The sequence below is a fragment of the Clupea harengus genome, chromosome 19 (assembly GCF_900700415.2).
Source record: "Clupea harengus chromosome 19, Ch_v2.0.2, whole genome shotgun sequence".
Classification (NCBI taxonomy): domain Eukaryota; kingdom Metazoa; phylum Chordata; class Actinopteri; order Clupeiformes; family Clupeidae; genus Clupea; species Clupea harengus.
In genome coordinates, this window is record NC_045170.1 from 22,477,470 (window position 1) to 22,497,798 (window position 20,329).

Genomic DNA, 20,329 nt, shown 5'->3' on the forward strand with positions numbered 1-20,329 from the left:
ACAAAGTTACTGCGCCAAGATGGCTGTATCGTACTTGTATCGTAAAATGTAAATAATCGCACACACACACACACACACACACATTTACAAGCACCATAAACTAGTCCGTGAAGGGTTAGTGCTCTTTCCTGGTTGCTGACATCCAGTGTGTTGACTGAGTGCGTGTCACAGCGCTGCATAACTTTCACAGCCCCCTCCATATAGTGCACGATCACCGCAGATTGTGTCACAGCGCACTACATGGAGTTATGCAGCGCTATCACCGCAGATTGTGCAAGTCTCCTACCGCAGCACAGCAATGCAGGTTGCTGTCACATCCAAGTATGAAAGAATTTACACACCTCCTTGCTCTCGCCCCTTAAACCACACACACACACACACACACACACACACACACACACACACACACACACACACACACACACAAACCCTTGGGGAACAATGGCAGCATTGACTCCCTGCCATGATGTAGCCTGTTGTGGTTGTTACTGTGGCATTCAGTTTCAGATGGCATAAGAACTGAGTAGATCTATCTCTCCTCTCTCTCTCTCTCTCTCTCTCTCTCTCTCTTTCTTTCTTTCTTTCTTTCCCTCCCCTCCTCCTCTCTCTGCCCCTTAAACTTTTTTTGGTCCTTTTTTCTGTCAGTCTTTCAGTTTTATCTCTGTGTTCTTGTCCCTGTTTGTCTGTCAGAGAGTAGTAGAGATAGCACTCACTCAGTCACTCACCTACTCACTCAGTCATCTTAATCTCGTTTGAGTGACTGAGTGCCATCTCTACTACTCTAAAGAGATTAGGATGACTGAGTGAGTGTTGGCTATCTCTACTACTCTAAAGAGATTAGGGTGACTGAGTGAATGTTGGCTATGCTACTCTAACGAGATTAGGATGACTGAGTGAGTGTTGGCTATGCTACTCTAACGAGATTAGGATGACTGAGTGAGTGTTGGCTATCTCTACTACTCTAACGAGATTAGGGTGACTGAGTGAGTGTTGGCTATCTCTACTACTCTAACGAGATTAGGGTGACTGAGTGAGTGTTGGCTATGCTACTCTAACGAGATTAGGGTGACTGAGTGAGTGTTGGCTATGCTACTCTAACGAGATTAGGATGACTGAGTGAGTGTTGGCTATGCTACTCTAACGAGATTAGGGTGACTGAGTGAGTGTTGGCTATCTCTACTACTCTAATGAGATTAGGATGACTGAGTGACTGAGTGCTATCTCTACTACTCAGTCACCTTAAACTCTTTAGAGAAGTAGAGATAGCACTCAGTCACTCAGTCATCCTAATCTCTTTACAGTTAGCACAGATAGCCAACACTCACTCAGTTATCCTAATCTCTTTACAGTTAGCACAGATAGCCAACACTCACTCAGTTATCCTAATCTCTTTAGAGTAGCCAGTGTTGTGCATGAACGCGTTCAAAAGAACGCGTTCATTGAACACGTTCATTTTTATGAGAACGATGAACTGAACGCAACTTCATGACAAATAATGAATTTGAACGGTGAACACTTTCATATTATCTGAGGTCCAGCGCCACTGAGGTCTAGCTAAAACATTACTGAATGTTTTCCTTCTGCTGAGGAAAGACGCTGTCTAAATCGAATGCTTGTACCATGTCGTTGCTCAGTACCTGTTAAAAAGGCCATAGTAATTATTTTTTAAATTGCCCAGACAGACCATGTTTCGGTAAATGACCATATTTGGTAATTGCGTTGGTCATGTGACTCCACTTCTTACGGTGCAATGTTTTGATATCGCTTCATGGCATGTTTAGATGGAGTAGCAGTTAACTTCGGGCATATTTTCACATAATTGAACGTTGCACTTTGTTGAAGTTGTGTGCGTCCATGTATACGTGAGTTTGACTTTGTAGCCTACCTTGTCATTATGTGTTTGTTACGAGCACTGTCACTTAATTGATCTAGCATGATGCACTGTTCGTGAACTCGCTTAGCATAAGCTGCTAATGTACAAATACGAGTGTTACAGGGTTTACCTATGCTAACTTTTGAGCGGTCTTTCATTTAGTGTACATGCCCTTGTTGATCTGAGATTAAGCCAGTAGCATATCATTGCTGAAGAGCAAGTTATTATTATTAGTTCCCTGTATAATTCATTATTTAAATGGTACTACATACTAATACATTTTTTTTTTTTTTAAATGAACTGAACTATGAACTAGTTCAGAATTTAAATGGTGAACTATGAACGTGAACGATTCATGTTTACTTGTGTGAACTGAACTTTGAACTAGTTCATGAGAGGTGTGAACGTGCACAACACTGAGAGTAGCACATATAGCCAACACTCACTCAGTCATCCTAATTTCTTTACAGTTAGCACAGATAGCTAACACTCACTCAGTCATCCTAATTTCTTTACAGTTAGCACAGATAGCTAACACTCACTCAGTCATCCTAATCTCTTCAGAGTAGTAGAGATAGCCAACACTCACTCACTCACTCACCTACTCACTCAGTCATCCTAATATATTTAGAGTTAGCACAGATAGCTAACACTCACTCAGTCATCCTAATTTCTCAACACTTTTTTTTCAGCTTTGCACTTTTTTTTCAATCTCTTCATTGATCTTTTGCACTCTCTCTATATCTTCCTTTATATCTTCCTCTCTCTCTCCCCCTTCTCGTTGAGACAGAGCTCTGTGTGTGTGTGTGTGTGTACTCCTGCTGTACTCTGATACCTGGCTCTGGCAGCGTCACACTCCATTGTAACACGAGGTGCAGGTGCCGTGGCAACAAGCTGCCCCTCACCTCTCCGTCATCAAACCCCCCGCGCACACACACACACACACACACACACACACACACACACACACACACACACACACACACACACACACCCCTTCACCACAGGCATCTGTGTGTGTGTGTGAGAGAATGTGTGTTTGTATAGATGCATTTCTTCATGTTCAGGTGTCTGGATATGTTTTGGATATGTTTCTATGTGCTTTTGCATTTTTCTTCTATGTATTTGTAATGTGTGTGTGTTTGTAATGTGTGTGTGTGTGCGCGCACGCTTGAATGAATCCCCTCCTTCAGCTGTTAGAGGTGAGCAATCTCCACATTCTCACGTCACATTATCATAATGGTACAGCCCGTCACACTCAGGTCAAGAGGCGTCGCGCAGTGTGTGTGTGTGAGTGAGTGTGTGTGATGGAATGTCATGCTTAGTGTGTGTGTGTGTGTTTGAATGGGTCATGTTGAGTTCTCTCCTACAACGCCTGGAGGTGAACAATCTTAACACTCCCCTGTCACATTACTGTCATGCCATGTGACACTCTGTCACCCTGAGGCCAAGGGGTCAAGGGGCGCCCAACTCACACCGTACCCCAAGGTCAGCAGGTCAGGACCGGCTGGGCTCATTAGCATCACTGGATGGGTCCTCACGCTCTCTTAATGCAGGCCTTTGATAGTGTAGCTGATGTCCAAAGTCAGACAGGACAGGGGTGTGTGAGTGTGTGTGAGTGTGTGTGAGTGTGTGTGAGTGTGTGTGTGTGTGTGTGTGTGTGTGTGTGTGTGTGTGTGTGTGTGTGTGAGAGAGAGAGGTGTTGAAACGTCCGCCTGCCTATCTGCCATATATACCACAGGGGGCTAGAGTGGGCAAGGGGCTGTGTGTGGGGGTGTGTGGTTAGGGGTTGGATCTGAAAGTTTACTAGACTGAAAGTCTATGTATATCATGACATAGATATGTACCAACTGGTCGAATCTACATTGATATTGGCCTTGGATGATTTTAAACAGTAGATGGTGCGTTGACATTTTCAACCCGTAAAGGGTTTTTTAAAAAAGATGGTCATTTTGGTAACCCAATATTAACACCAGCATTGATGCGTTTCATCACAGTCCAGTCATGGTGTGTAGTTTACAGCTCGAAAACACATTCAAGTCTACACTTTAAAACACATTCAAGTCTACACTTTAAAACACATTCAAGTCTACACTTTAAAACACATTTAAGTCTACACTTTAAAACTCACTGGCACCTGTCACATGTAGCGACTCCCACTCCTCACAGCTACAGCTGTTCTTTGTTTCTTTCTCTCTCTCTCTCTCTCTCTCTCCCACTCCCCTTTTCCTTCCTCCCCCCCTCCCTATCCCCCCTTTCCTTCCTCTCACCCCCCCCCTCTCTCTCGCCTTTCTGCTCACTCTTTATTTTCCTTAGTTTCCCCTAGTTTTCTGAACTCATCAATGTTTTTTTAATGCAAGATTGTTAATGTATCCTGAGATAATTGTTCTAATGAAGAGGATATTAAAGTCTTTCTCTCTTTCTCTCTCTACCTACATATATTTATATCTGTATGTAGACACAAACACACACACACACACACACACACACACACGCTTACTTCCTCCCTCCCCTCCCCCTCTATGTAGTGTTCTAATCTCCAAACTGTATTTGAAGCAAGATTGTTAATGTATCCTGAGGTAATTGTTATAATAAAGAGGATATTAAAGTCGTTCTCTCCTTTTCCCTGCCGCTCTCTGTCCTCTTCTCCAAAACCTCATTACAGTCTCATTACTTTCAATTACTAGCCTAGAGATTTAAAGACTACAAACTCATATATATATATATATATATGTGTGTGTGTGTGTGTGTGTGTGTGTGAGACTACAAACTCATATGCACAGTACTACAATTGGGATCAAATATCTCTCGCTCTCTGTCTCTCTGAAATGCATACACGCACACATACACACGCACACACACAGACTCTCTCTCTCTGCCTTTCTCTCTCTCTGATACACATACACACAATCTCTCTGTTTCTCATTCTCACACACATACGCACACACACACACACACACACACACACACACACACACACACACACACACACACACACACACACACTCACTCATGCCAAGCAGATTGCTGGAGTCCGGCAGCCAGAGAGGCTTGCCAGTGAGATATCAGCACTACCATCTTTTTGGCCCAGCGTAGCATGACTTGACTCGTCCTGTATTCCACAATCCTCTCTCACTCTTTCTTTCTCTTTTTCTTTCTGTATCTCTCTCTCTCTTTCTCTTTCACATGTTACATTATTCATACCGATAGTGAATGGCACCGTATTAGACACTGTACTTTCTAACATGCTGTTCATTATCGAAAAACCGCTCTCTCTCTCCTCTCCCTCCTTCCCTCTCTCTGTCTTTAAACCCTAACCCATATCTCTCTTTGTCAAACACACACCCGTTTTCTCTTCATCTCCCCCTCCTTCACAGTCTCTCTGTCCCCCTCTCCCTTCTCCTTCTCCCACAATCTTTCTCTGTCAAACTCCCACTTTCAATCAGTCAGTCGTTACCACTCCCATCCTCCCTCTCTGTTCACTCCGCAGTGTGTGTATACGCGCGCGCGTGCGTGCGTGCGTGCGTGCGTGCGTGCGTGCGTGCGTGTGTGTGCACACGTACACGTGGCTGTTTACATACGTGTGTGTGTGTTTTAATACTTGAGCGCTGTGTATGTGTGTATTTGCTATATATTTTGTATGTGTGTGTGTGTGTGTGTGTGTGTGTGTGTGTGTGTGTTTATTTTTGGCGTGGTTGATTGTGCGTGTGTGTGTTGGTTTTCATGTGCACGTGGGCGCTGTGTATGTGCTTGTGTGTATTTGCTATATATTTTGTATATGCTTGCTTTGTGTGTGTGTGTTTATTTTTGGCGTGGTTGATTGCGTGTGTGTCTTTGTGTGTGTATACATGGACTGAGGCAGACAATAGATGAGATGAAATGGCACATTGGCTGCTGCACAGACTGCGACCTCAGCAGCTCTTTAGGGTCGACTGTGACCTCAGCAGCTCTCAGGGTCGACTGTGACCTCAGCAGCTCTTTAGGGTTCTTGTGTGGTGGAGTTTTTTTTTTTATTCAGAACGCCGTCGGGGTTCCGGAACCACTCTCTCCGTCACAACCCATCCAACTGTCATCACGCAGCTCAATTACCTCAGTCTCCCGGAAAGCCTCTCTTGTTGGCCCTGTCCCACAAACATTTTCTCACTTCTCACTTTCTGCCAAATAAAAAACCCATTTTCTCAGCCTGAGCTTGCTGCATGTTATTTTGTTCTATTTCATTTTGCCTACTTCACCGTATTCATTTCTTCTGTGGGATCATAAACATGGCAACAGTCAAACACAGATTAGCACAGTCCAAGATATAAATCATGATATTTACAATAATACTAGTAAGGAGGAGGAGGGGAAGAAGGCCTTGGAGGAGAAGAAATCTTACCCGCTTGCACAATATTATGCCCAGGCTATTGAGTAGTGCCATAAATAGTGCCTGCTTTGTCTGCAGTGGGCCTTGCCTCTACTTTTAGAGATGTTTTGAGAGCAATGTTGGACTCATCACTCAGGCATTGGTGACTAGTGTCACCCATCTCTCTCTTTCTTTCTCTCTCTCTCTCTCTCTCTCGGCCTACTGCCACTCCCACTCCCACAAGGGTGTGAGGAAACATGCCTCCATGACTCACGGCATCACCTGATGCTGCGTTCTGCTTTGCCATAGTTTCGTTTTATGAATAGCACTCCCGGTTGAAGCGACACATCCCGTCATCTGCTGTTGGGTGGGGGCTGTAATGGGAGAAGTGGGGAAATTGTGTTGTCATGCAGGATGAGTAAGTGTGTTCTTTGTTCTTCTTGTATACGTACAAAATGTTACACGTTACCCACAGGGAATCTAATCTTAACTACCAGAAGTGCATCTTGGGCAACATGGACTTGGACACTTGGCGACAATTATTAACAAATTAAGTCTTAGCCTGGTCTCGGCCTGTAGGCTAGAAATAAGTGCACTTGTGTCACTAATCTGAAATGGCAAAGCTCTGAGAAGATGGCAATGCAGAGCGAGTGTATTGGGTATTATTATTATTATTATTGTTGTTTTAATTATTATTATTATTAAAACATTGAAATCAGCGATGTGTCAGATAAGAAACCGTGTTGCTGTAATCCAAGATACATCACTGGTAGCTGTAAGGAGCAGTTTCATCTGAAATGACTTTGCACAATTGTCATGGTGAGAGAGTGACTTGGCAGAATGGCCCACGCTGTGGAGAGCCCTGTGTTTTTAAATTGTCTGCCTGCCTTTTCCTCAACGTTTAGCCCTAAGAAGTCACACCAACTCCCGAATCTCACCCCCATGCTTTGAGATTAACCCACGCTGTGAAATGTGACACATTGTCATTTCATCTTGTGAATGTTCTCCTCAGATTGTGTCCCCTCAGTCTGTTTTAATTTCCTCCCCCAGTGGCTAAATTAAACCGTCACACATGGCTTTGCACTTCTGCTTCTGCATCTGTGGGATATATTTGCTCTGCTAGCTTGCACATTGCCCTGAGCTTATAGCAATTCTAATATTAAACAGTGATAAATCAGAGAAGCCAGCATGCCAGCTGTGTATGTCTTTAACATGTGGGGTTTAAAGGTCAGGTGTCTGATTTTGATGAGATGTTCAGTTTGTCCTCAGAAAGTACCAGATGATGGCTATGAATGTGGGTTGAGGGCTTCATTAAATGGGTATTTTGAGGTGGCTGACCATTCTTGGTGGATGACCTTCAGTAGACTTTAAGACTCTTTTGGGAGTGTGGGGAATCAGGTCTTGTGCTTCTCCAATGCTTATCTGCGGAGCATACTATAATAGTCTCTCTCTCTCTTTTTCGCTACCTCCTTCAACCAATCTTGTTCTCTTCCTTTCCCTCTTTCTTTCTTTCTTTCTTTCTTTCTTTCTTTCTCTATTTCTGTCATTCTCCCTCCCTCGTTCAGACGATGAAGTCGACCAGCAGCACAGCACGACGGGCAGCGATGGGGGGAACTCCGGCGACAGCACCGTGCCGACCAAGAGCAAGGGCAAGTTCTCCCACCTGGGCAACATCTTCAAGCCCTGGAAGTGGAGGAAGAAGAAGAGCAGTGAGAAGTTCAAGGAGACCTCTGAAGGTGAGGATGATGATGATGATCAATAGAATCACAATAATATAAATAAACCCCCAAACGCGCCTGCACTAGTCTAATGATGATGACGGTAAATAGAAGTGAAAACGGTAAAATAAAGGTATCCGACCACCGAGGGTACCTGCGTTAGTTTAGTGATGATGATGATGATGATGATGATGATGATGATAAATAGAAATAAAAAATATTTATTTAAATAATCATACCTGCTTCCACTCAGTTGACTAGATTCTGTGCACTTGGTTTGATGCCCTCCAGCCCTTAGTGTGTAAATTAATCATCACCAACAATATGTCCATGATGATGATGTTGATGATGATCTATGGTTATGGTTTGTAAAGGTAATATTTCTTCTCCTCATCCTCAGTGCTGGAGAGGAAGATCTCAATGAGAAGGCCCCGACAGGAGCTGATTGAGAGGGGCGTTCTGAAAGAGATCCCTGAGAACGGTAATAATAATAATAATCTTTATTTATATAGCGCTTTTCAAAATCCATGTTACAAAGGCCTTCCCAGCCGTTCTGTGTACAGGCTTAAGCCGATTAATAGATTTTTGGTTCAGGCAGGTAAAAAGGCTGTTGCAGTAATCCAGGCGTGATTAGGCGTGCAAAATGTTCTCTCTGTCATGGATCTCATTTTTTGTGATATGCTGCTCAAAACGTAGGTTACTGTCAAACCAGACGGCAATATTCTTTGCAACAGCCTTGCTATAATCCACTACAGAACCAGCAGATGGCAGAACTGTGTGTGTGTGTGTGTGTGTGCATGTGTGAAAATAGTCCTAGTCCTTTTCCACTGTACCTTTTTGTCTTTGAAAATGCTCAGTTAGGCGTGTGTGTGTGTGTGTGTGTGTGTGTGTGTGTGTTTCCTAGAAGCCAACAATGGCAACCTCTCCAAGGGGCCACCACCCTACTCAGCCAAAAACGGGCACGCCGTGGGTGGTGATCGGGACCGAGATCGGGACGACCGCTCCTCGGTGCTCGGGGGTTCAGAACCAGCCCGCCTGAATCCCACCTGGCTCCCGCAGGGTTCTGACGAGCGAAAGAGTAGCTTAGTCCCCGAGGCCGACCGGCGCAGCCGCGCTCCTCCGACGCCGCCTCCGAGCGCAAGAGACGGGCGGCCGCCGCCGCTGGATGTGGACGCCCGCATGCGCATGCACGCGACCAGGACCCGAGCAGCAAGATGGCCGCCAACGGCGACGGGAGGAAGGATGCCACGCTCCCCCGCGGAGGAGGGGGGCAGGAGGGGAGGAAGGATGCCACGCTCCCCGCGGAGGAGGGGGGCAGGAGGGGAGGAAGGATGCCACGATCCCCCGCGGAGGAGGGGGGCCGGAGGACGGGCGAACGAAAAGGGACGAAAGAAAAGACGACAGAAAAGACTGGAGAGACGAAAGGCGAGATGAACGGAAGGACGACAGGAGAGATGATAGAAAGGACGAGAGAAGAGACTGGAGGGATGAGCGAAAAGACGAGAAGAGAGACGAGCGGCGAGACGACAGAAGAGACGAGAGGAAAGAATCGAGAGACGAACAAAGAAACGAGCGAGATGACCGGGGAAGGAGGGACGACCGAGACGAGCGAGATAAACGAGGCGACAGGAAAGACGAGCGAGACACCAGAGACACCAGAGACAGACGAGACCGCAGAGACGAGCGGATAGAGAAAGATGAGAGGGAGAGAAGAGACGGCAGAGGAGAAAGAGAGGACCGGGAGAGAGACCGAAGAGACGACCGAGACAGGAGAGATGAACGAGAGAAAAGAGACGAGCCGCAGAAAAGAGAGGAGAGTGACCGAAAGGACAGGAGAGGAGACGAACGTGAGAAGAGAGAAGAGAGGGATAGAAGAGACGAGCGAGAGAGGAGAGACGTGCGAAGGCCGTACTCTGAGATGGATGTGAGAACAGGCCTGCAGAAGAGCGCATCAGAGGAGGGCCAGAAGCCAAGGCCTGCCTCAGAGGCCGACCGCAGGACCACGCTGCCTCGACACACACCCATTGTTGAGGAGGGCAGGGGACGCACAGGTGAGAACACACACACACAAACAAACACACAAACAACCCTGACACACGGCTCCAACATACACCTGAAATACACTGTTGAGAAGAACAGAGAACCAACAGGTGAGAGGGTTGACATGTTCTATTTTACACACACACACACACACACACACACACACACACACACACACACACACGGACTGCCCAAGGCAGTTTCTGCAGGAGAGACTAAATAACATGCCGACGTTCCCACCAACAGATTCCTAATAGCCCTGACCTTTTATAGATTAACATTACTCAACACACCAACTCAGCCAAACGTGTAGTGCAGCCATAATCGTTCCATTTCCCCCTGAACTGAGAAGAATGTACCGGAATGTGCCATAGTTGCTTCACAGCTTAAGCCCCCAGAAAGCTGCTTAGGCTACTGCCTTAGGGAACTGTTCCGCTTTAGCTTGTTCCTCTCACAGCAAACACACTCTGCTCTGCAGCTAGTAAGTGTGTGCTTGCGTCAAACAGATCTGTGTGTGTACTCTTCCATTAGTGTATGTTGTGTTGTGTTGTGTTTGCTCACCGTGGCATGACACTTTTTTTTTTTTCTCCCTCTGTTCTCCCTGTTCTTCTGTGTTTGTGTTTGTCTTTGTGTGTGTTTCTGTTTTTTTTTTTTATCCTAATCCTGTCATAATGTTTGTGTTTTTTCTGTCATTTGTGTGTTTGTCTGGTGGATATGTGCTGAATGGTACAATAATTGTAACACACTTTTTGTCTGTCTCTGTCTGTCTGTCTGTCTGTCGGTCGGTCTGTCTGTCTGTCTGTCTGTGTGAGTGCGTGCTCTGTCTGTGTGTGTTCTGTCTGTGTCTCTCTGTGTGTGTGTGTGTGTGTGTGTGTGCGCTCTCTCTGTGTGTGTGTGTGTGTGTGTGTGTGTGTGTGTGTGTGTTCTGTCTGTGTGTGTGTGCTTTTTTCTCTGCCTGATGTTTCTGTGTGTCATATGTTGTTGTGTTTGTGCTTTATGTGTGCTGTGTCTCTTGTGTGTTTTGTGTTGTGATCTGTGTGTGGACCTGTGTGCATTGCATGCTGTGTGTGTTCTGTGTGTGCCTCCTGTCCTGCCGTAGAGTCGCTGGGCGTGCGCTTCGCAGCCGAACCCGACCCCCGACCAGGACGGGACTCCCTGAAGGACCCTCCACCCCACCAACCCCCCAAACAGGCCATGCTGCCCCCCAAGTGGTTGATGTCGTCCACGGAGCAAACGGGAACCCCCCCTGGCTCCTCCTCCTCTTCCTCATCCTCCACATCCTCCGCACCCCCCATTGCTAAGCCCCCGCCTCGGACCGTGTCTCTGCTGGTCCCCAGCGACGCCCCTTCCCCAGTTCCTCCTCCCCACGGGGGCGATCAGGACACCCCCCATCCCTCCTCCGCTCCCGTGCCTGCGTCCGCCCCCCTCCCCACCCCCCACTTCAAACAGCCCCCGGTGCCCCCTCCAAAACCCACCAATCGCAACAGCAACCCCGCCCTGCTAGGTGAGTTCCCCATTCCTGTACATGTGCCGCCTGGCTGTTGTTAATCTCATCACTCCAGGCATCGATTGGCTGTTTTGGCTCTACTCTGCCGTGGCAGCCAACTTGAAAGTCTGTGATATCTGTTATTGATGTTCCTGCTTAAAATCCTGGTTCAGGAAAATGACGCTGTTGATTGGCTGGTGCAGAAGATGCCCTGGTCTATTTGTGTTGTAACGCCAAGATAGCCGTTACCCCTTGCTGTGTAGTATACAATCTCTGGCCTAAAAGCAAGACAATCGTTACATTGTGGCTCATTGTGGCACCTTTTCCATGGAGTGTGTATCCAGAAGAGATTCTGGGTATGAATGTGTGCCGTTACCTGCTATGCAAGTATTTGTTTAATTTTCACATTCCTACTCAAGACGTGATGGAACATGAGTGTGTGTATCAGGCCCCGAAGCACCTGTGGAGTTTTTGGTACACACCTCGCCTCGTACTCCACACAGCACAACCCTGCCCAAGGGCCGCTGTGCTGGAGAGGGGCTGGCCGGCTGGCTGGCTGGCGCCTGCAGACCTGCGGTGCACTCAGGGTGTGCATCTGGGGCGGTTGGAACCTGGCGCTATAGCGGTGTTATTTCCCCCTGGAGAGGGGCACGTTCAGGCTCATCACAGCTGTGGAGGAGCCAAGGGGCAGGTTCAGGCTCGCCTGTGCTGTGTTTTTGATGAGTAGTGCAGCTCCAAACAACAACAATCTCTCTCTCTCTCTCTCTCTCTCTCTCTCTCCCCCCCCCTCTCTGTACCCACTGAGTAGGAAAAACTGAAAATACCATACACCCATCCACACTCACAGACTTGAACACACACACACACACACCGAAAGTGGTTACCTAAAGGTAAAACAAGTTTCTGTTGTAGGTACAGTCTTAATTTGCCTATTGAGTGAAGTGCTCTAATTGGTCAGGCAGGCACAGGCCCGGGATTGGCTGGGATCCAGTCTATCCATGCTCAGGGGTGTGTCTGTGTGTGTCTGTGGTGTGTGTGTGTCTGTGGTGTGTGTGTGTGTGTGTGTGTGGGGGGGGGTCAGGGTCAGATGGGAGTGACTGCACAATGTTTTTGTATTTCAGGCGGTCTGCGTAAAAACTCTGTGCACACCAGATCTCTGTTCTCACACACACACACACACACACACACACACACAAAACGGTGTACTGCAGCGCTCACCAGCCTCCTCCTCCCCACCAGCTGCTGTCAGCATTCCCGCCCTGGGCCTAGAGGGGATTGTGTATGTGTGTGTTCACCACTTAAATGCCTGCCTTATCAGGACCCAGGAAGAGCCACTCCTTCCCTCCCCTCCCGCTGCGGGCCTGTGACATTCCCAGAATGCAACTCTGCGTAGTCAGGGCTTGAATATCAGAACTAGATAAACATTCCGCGAAGGGTGCGAGGAGATAGACGTGTAATGTGAGCGAGTGCTCGTTGTGTGCGCTGAGTGAGCGCTCTGTCGTGAAGTGACGAGCTCACTAGTCGTAAAGGGCCATCATGCGTTTAAATGTAGGCAGCAGAGGAGCTCTGATTGGGAAGATACCAGTTGCTGTGTGAAGGGATTAGACTTTGATGTGGTAGAGTGGGATGTAGACATGTGCACACACACACACACACACACACACACACACACACACACACACACACACACACACACAAACACACACAATAGCTTTCTCCCATCCCATCCCTCTCTCTCGCACACACACACACACACACACACACACACACACACACACACACACCCACAGGCCTGCCCAGAGCAGCATGCTTAGAATGCAAGTCTGGTGCTCTTGTCTGCTGTGCCCAGTCAATCTCTGCTGGCATGAGCCCTGTGGCAGCTGAGGACTCCCCAACGGTGCCATTTTGTCCTGGGCTATTTATAGTTCTTATACCTCAGCGCCGATCACAGGAACCGAACAGAACATCGCTGTTCCTCTCCACCCACACCGCCCACACCACCTTCCAACCCTTCTCTCAGGCCTTCAGACCAAACGTGATTGACATATTGGACTAGATAAACATATCGCTCAAGCCAAATGGAGAATTAAGGCCAAGGACTTAAATCAGTTCTGAGGCCAATGACCTGCAGTGTTACAGTTCAACCAGTCGCTATGCCACCTTACATGTAGGCATTTAGCGGACACCTTTATCCAGAGCAGCATACAGTGTTATACATTTTTATCGGTAGCCTACGTGTGCCCTGGGTATCAAAGGCATGATTTTGGCATCATTAGCACCCTGCTTCAACAGCTTAGCTACAGGAACAGCATCCATCATTGAATGCACTCTGTTCTACTGCTTAAGAGTTCCATCATGTTGAGAAGCTAATTAAAACCTGTGTGCTTTTGGAGCCCCTTGTAAGTGGTCTGAGATTAGTGGAGTATTTATTTAGTGAAGCAGGAAACCATTGAGTACATCCCCACCGAAGTACACTACTGTGCACAGCCAGACAAAAGTACTAGAAGTTATGTCCATGAAGTACTGAAGTAGCCCTAACCCTTGACCCTTGACCCCCCATTTGCCCCAGCGGCCACTCTGAACAGACGCGCCAACAACCGGCCCCGCTGGACCAGCTGGCGCCGCCAGGGCGAGGGTGGAGTCTACCTGTCTCTGCCGGCCTACCTGTGCCGCCGGGCATGCCCCCGAACTCCGCAGGTATCCCAGAGGGCCGTGGGGTTTTTACCCATGAGGCCTTGCGCTGGCACTGACTGACCAATCCCACTAAGACCTTTAATGCCAGATGAACTAACAAACTGAAACTAAACACAGCTACTTGCATGGTGAAGAGAACATGTAAGCAGAGTGAATGAAGATATGGTCTTGTCATCTGTGTGTGATGGGACACCAACACACACAACCGCCATGTGTGTTTTCCTTGAGCACCATAAATAACCCCCCGTCATCTGACCATCCGTCCGTCCGATCCACCCCATGTTGAATGCCGAGCTCCTGCGAGGAATCTCCCCTCTCATTGCATGGTCATGTGTAATCAGAAATGAGTGGCATGTTCTCTCAATCTTTCACTCTCTCTCTCTCTCACTCTCTCACGCTCTCTCTCTCACTCTCTCTCGCTCTCTCTCTCTCTCTCTCTCATCCATGTCTGCCGAAAGCGGTAGCACTGACGCTAGCAGCTGTGTTGCATGCTAACTCCCGTGCATTCGTGGCATGTTCGTGCCGACGTGTCGTGCTTTACATGAAGCTTGTGAAGCAGAGAGACGTGAGGCCGGTGTGTGTGTGCCGTGCCAAATGTTCCAAGAGAGACGGATTAGTGTGTGTGTGTGTGTGTGTGTGTGTGTGTGTGTTCGCTGCGTTTCGACACACAGGGCAGAGGTAAGCCTTGTGTTCAGCAGTGCCTGTCTGAGCGTCAGCTGTTCATGTAACCATTAACTTCATACGGTGACCGAGATCAGTGTTAAGTATTTGACAACACATGAATATGCCTCTATTGCCCATCATTGTGTTCCCTTTACTCTGCTTCCCCTCTATCCTATGCTGACACTGGTTCACAGTAGTGCTCTGTGGAGGCAGACTGAGACTGAGACTGAGCCTTAGCCGCTCATGGAACTATTCACTTCCCACACTGACGGAGCTGAGTGTCAGGCTTTTATTTTGCTTTTAGAAAAATGCCTCTCTGTCTCTCTCTGCATCCTTTTCACTCTATTTCTCCATGTCTTTAGTGTTCAGCACTGTCTGACGAGCCCCTTAGCTGCTCATGGAACCGCTAACTCCCCATACTGAAAGAGCACAGTGTTAAACTTCTGTTCACAGAACTAAATAGCAGCACTGTCCAGTGTTGTCTTTATTTATTTTTTTTTTAAAATCTTAGTCTCTTTTTTCACTGTCTCACTCTATCACTTCATTAAGCCCTGTGTTTGGCAGTGTTTGAGTCTGATTGAGCTTCAGCTGTTTCCTGTAACCATTAACCTGGCACTCTTACAAAGCTTATAGTGTCATGTTTCTTAGAGCAGAGTCATTTCTTGCAAATACTGTTCCTCTTTCTCCTTGTGTTGCTGTGTCTTATTCTGTCGTTCCATCCCTCCCCGTCGCTCATCCCTCTCTTCTTCTCCACAGCGGAATTGTCTCAGGCTGCGGGCGGAGCCAACCTGCTGCACGTCAAGCGCTCCCCTCCCACTCCGCCCAAGAGGACCACGCCCGTCACCAAGCGCCACTACGAAGAGCAGCCCGCCTCAGCCAATCAGGGTGAGAGCTCATCCTCCGCCCCGCCCGCCTCTGTGCCCGTCCCCACCTCCTCCGCCACGGGCAGCGATGAGGACGGTGCCAAGGCTGGCATGGTTGCCGCGGCGTTCCAGCCTCCGTCTCCTCCGGCCTTCTCACCCCCTCCAGCCCACATACCCCCGACTCCTAACCGCGTCCACCCCCAGCCGAAAGCTGCCCCCGCTGCTGCCCCCCCAGGTGACTGTGACCGACCCCCCAGCCCCACCACGGAGCCCCCCAGCCAACCGCCCCTCCCGCTTCACATCCTGATCCAGCGGGCTCTGGCCAGCCCCGGGCCGGCGGTGGCCAACCCGGACGGCTCCCAGCGCGCCCACTCGCTGCTCTTCGACAAACCCCCCGACATCATGCTGGAGGAGGGCAACCGCCACTCGCTGCCCATCACCATCGAGCCGCTCCGACTGTGAGTGTTTCCCCCGACGTCACTGCCACACACACACACACCCAAGTTTCCACTGCTTTTGTAGTTGTGTACTGTAGTGTGTTGCCTTTTATGCCACTGCTTTTGTTCTGTTTGTTTGTGTAGCTGTAGAGTTTCTAGACGTAGATGTTTTTCTGGGAAGAGAAGCGTTGTTCGTGTATAACAATGATTACTTGAATTGGACACATTTATTACTTCTGTAACTTGAAACTAAAGTGTTCATTCCCTCCATTCGGTCAGCCATTGGAATGCTCCTATCTATGTTTGATGTAGTGCTTTAGTGTTTACCATGGCAACAGGGTTACTGTTGTCTTCATAACAGTTGTGACTGACAGCAGTGAGAAATTAAATGCTTGTAAGGTTAAGAAAAGCGCTCTTGGTTCTGGCTTCCTTCCTCATGGAAGTGTCTTTACGGTAGGACGACTGTTGTCATGAAGTCGTCATAGCGATTTTTTTTTTTTTCTGTCTCCCGCCGGTCCCTCTTGATGTCTATTGTTCTGTATCTGTCCCCTTCACGCTTACTTACCGCCACTTCCTCTTTTTCTCCGATGATTTCCTCTTTCCCTCTCTGTCCTCTTGTCTTACACTCTTGCTTTGTGTCTTTGCTCTTTCTCTTTTTCTGTCCCTTCTTCCCTCTCTCCCTCCCTTTCCTTTCCTCCACATCTCTCTCTCTCTCTCTCTCTCTCTCTCTCTCTCTCTCTCTCTCTCTTTCTTTCTTTCTTTCTTTCTTTCTTTCTTTCTTTCTCTCTCTCCTTCTCCTCTCCCTCTTCCAGGCAGGAGGATGATGACTTCGACATGGAGGAGGAGCTGCGTAAGGCGCGTTCAGCCGCGCGGCGCCCCCTACAGCCGGCCCTGGAGCCACGCAGCCGTCGGGGCCTGGTGGAGGACCCCCGCGTCTGCGTCATCCCCGAGACCAGCGGCCCCGGAGACAGCGACGAAGAGGAGGAGGGGGACGAGAGAATGTCCGAGGAGGAGGACGACAGCGACTCAGACGGACCCATCCTCTACAGGGACGATGATGAAGATGAGGACGAGGATGTTCCCGTTAGTGAGTACCGCAGGCCTTACTGGATTATGTGTGTTTTGTATTTCTATGAAACGTTTCATCTTGATTTGAGGGCTTAGGTGCATTTATCCCTGGTAACAAGCAAGTTTGTGTGTGTGTGTGCGTGTGCGTGTGCGTGTGTGTGTGCGTGTGTGTGTGCGTGTGTGTGTGTGTGTGTGTGTGCGTGTGCGTGTGCGTGTGCGTGTGCGTGTGCGTGTGCGTGTGCGTGTGCGTGTGTGCATCAGGTGGTCTTGCGGGCCGTGTGAAGCGTAAGGACACGCTGGCTCTGAAGCTAGAGCGGCAGCAGCAGCAGCTGCAGCAGCACGAGCAGCAGGACAATGGCGTCTGGAAGAACCGCGAGCAGTGGGAGGCCATCCGCAGCAAGATCGGCTCTACACTCACACGGTATGGCGTGTCTGTCTGTCTGTCTGTCTGGTGTGTGTGGTGCATGTGTGTGTCATCTTTGTTTGTCTCACCTGTCATATACATGGATATGAGTTCAACCTTAACCTAGTTTTGAATGAAAGTGTCATCCCAGTAAAGTTAAAATGACAATGTTTAGCTTGTCAACCGTGTCTGATTTGTGATGTGTGCATCTCTCCTCTCCTCTCCGCTCAGGAGGCTGAGCCAACGGCCCACTGCTAACGAGCTGGAACAGAGGAACATTCTTCCAGGTGAAAATCCCTCTTTCCTCTTCCTTTTTACCAGCTTTCCTTCTCACTCTCTCCCTCCCTCCATCTCTCTCTCTTTCATCACTCCTACCTCATTCACTCCTTTCTGTTTTGTCTCACTTCCTGATAAATATCTTTACAGTGCAGTTATCGGCCTCTCCTCAGTCATAAGTCATCAGTCATGTTCACCCATGCATTCTAGGTAGCCACTCAATCACTGTTGGTGGATCCCCTGTGTCTGTAATGACACTAGCGCCCCTTGTGGTCATGCTGACTCCAGCCTTACTCACCTTCCAGACATTTGCGTTGGGAAGTTAGTTTTTCTGACTTGAGAAATTCCACGTTCTACGTTCTTTCACACCAGTTTCGGGCAGTGAACATGTCCTCTACATGAGAAGAGCAGCCCAAGCAAAGTCAAACAAAACAAAACAAAGCAGGTTCTAAGTCCTGTGCCAGGTCCTCCTCTTGAGAGAGAGCGAAAAATCAAAGCAGGAAACGCCATAGAGACTCCTGTTACTAATGCTACCATTGTTCATCATCACAAAATCAACTCTCTGTATCTTCAGCTATGGGTTTAGGCTTTGTGTTTGTTTGTTTGTTCCTTTCAGTACTCTCTCTCTCTCTCTCTCTTTCTTTTTTCTTTCTTTCTTTCTTTCTTTCTTTCTCTCTCTGTCTTTTTCCCTCTCCTGCTCTTTCTCTCACACACTTTATATATTGTTTCTCTCTCGCTCTCATTCACAACACACACACACACACTTTCTGCATCACTTCTCTCTCTATCTCACACTCTATCTATCTCTCTCTCTTTCTGTGTCTCTCTCTGTGTCTGTCTATCTGTCTGTGCTGATTAAATGTTCTGTCTTGCAGCCATGAACGAGGAGGACCGTCGGGAAGAGAGGAGTGAGATCAAACGCAGACTCACCAGAAAGGTAGGAGACCGAAAGAGCCAGACAACACACACTTCAGATAAAACACGCTTGACACACACACACACACACACACACAGACACACACACACACACACACACACACACACACACACACACACACACACACACACACACACACACACACACACACACACACAGAAACACACACACATACACAAACACACACACACACACACAGAAACACACACATACGCACACACACACACACACACACACACACACACACACACACACACAGAAACAAACACACATCTTCTCTCAAACTTGCACTGCATAGACACATAAGGAACATTTTTCCTCCTGATTCCATAGACCACAGTAAGCACATAAATATAGATTTGAATATATTGACTTTAGCTGGTCATCTGTTTATTGCGCATAGGTGCTTACCGTAATTTCCGGACTATTGAGCGCACCTGAATATAAGCCTCACCCACTGAATTTTTGAAAAAGAATTATTTTTAACATAAATAAGCCGCACTTGTCTATAAGCCGCAGGTGCCTACCGGTACATTGAAACAAATTAACTTTACACAGGCTAAAATGAATATAAAAAGTAATACAATAGTGATGCATATTATTAGTTTTGGCAGTTACGATAAGTGCACTGTTGCTTTAAGAGAGCACAGTTGCAAGAGTCAATCAGAAGCTAGAACGTTAGATTGAAGACAGAGAGATAGAAGGAAAGACGCTAGTTTGAAACCAGTGAGCTAAAGAACTTGAAAAGACTGGATTTGTATTGTAGTTAACTTTTATTTTCTAAAGTGTTTTGAGTTGTGTTCTGTCTACGCCGGTAGACTGTGGTTATTTTGACATTAGTTAAGTTATTGAGAGATACTGAGAAATCGCGTGGAGCTAAGCATCCATGCGGCTGCATCCATGCTAGCATCCTAGCTCCACAAAGCCACCGTAAACACAAAGCCACTGTAAACACAAAGCCACCGTATACAGTCACAGGTATCATAGTCCATAAATTAGCCGCGTCATTGTTTAAGCCGCGGGGTTCAAAGCATGGGAAAAAAGTAGCGGCTTATAGTCCGGAAATTACGGTAGATGCCTAGGTTTAAGTTCCAGTTTAAGGTGCTTATATATTGCTGTATGTAAGGCTATACATACACTTGCTTTGGTTTGAATTTGTCTAACAGCTGTGTGTGTGTGTCTGTGTGCTTGTCCGCGCGCATCATACAGCTGTCCCAGAGGCCAACAGTAGCAGAGCTGCAGACCAGGGCGATCCTGCGCTTCAACGAGTACGTGGAGTGTACCGACGCCCACGACTACGACCGCCGTGCAGATAAACCCTGGACCAAACTCACCCCCGCAGAGGTGAGACACACACACCGTTTCCACAAACATCAGCTCTCTTCCTTTCTCCTCTTCTTGACTCTTTGACTTGTGTCCCGTGAAACCAAAAGACGGGTGAAGGAACTAATGACATGTTGACATAACTGAGGGACAATTCAAATGTTTGAAAAATGTATCTGTAGTGAAGGGAGAGCGTAGTCACCCCA

General features: G+C 47.8%; 1 protein-coding gene across 1 annotated transcript in view; it reads left to right on the forward strand.

Annotated features, from left to right (window-relative positions):
• phactr4a (phosphatase and actin regulator 4a) overlaps positions 1-20,266 on the forward strand; it is a 22,218-nt gene extending 1,952 nt beyond the window's left edge. Inside the window, exons 2-13 of the mRNA XM_042710594.1 lie at positions 7,781-7,951; positions 8,334-8,414; positions 8,838-9,044; positions 9,076-9,984; positions 11,073-11,477; positions 15,573-16,137; positions 16,929-17,203; positions 17,446-17,605; positions 17,819-17,874; positions 18,739-18,800; positions 20,010-20,144; positions 20,234-20,266. Coding sequence (XP_042566528.1) covers positions 7,781-7,951; positions 8,334-8,414; positions 8,838-9,044; positions 9,076-9,984; positions 11,073-11,477; positions 15,573-16,137; positions 16,929-17,203; positions 17,446-17,605; positions 17,819-17,874; positions 18,739-18,800; positions 20,010-20,144; positions 20,234-20,266 — 3,059 coding nt within the window. The remainder of the gene's footprint in view (positions 1-7,780; positions 7,952-8,333; positions 8,415-8,837; positions 9,045-9,075; positions 9,985-11,072; positions 11,478-15,572; positions 16,138-16,928; positions 17,204-17,445; positions 17,606-17,818; positions 17,875-18,738; positions 18,801-20,009; positions 20,145-20,233) is intronic.
• The last annotated feature ends 63 nt before the right edge of the window (positions 20,267-20,329 follow it).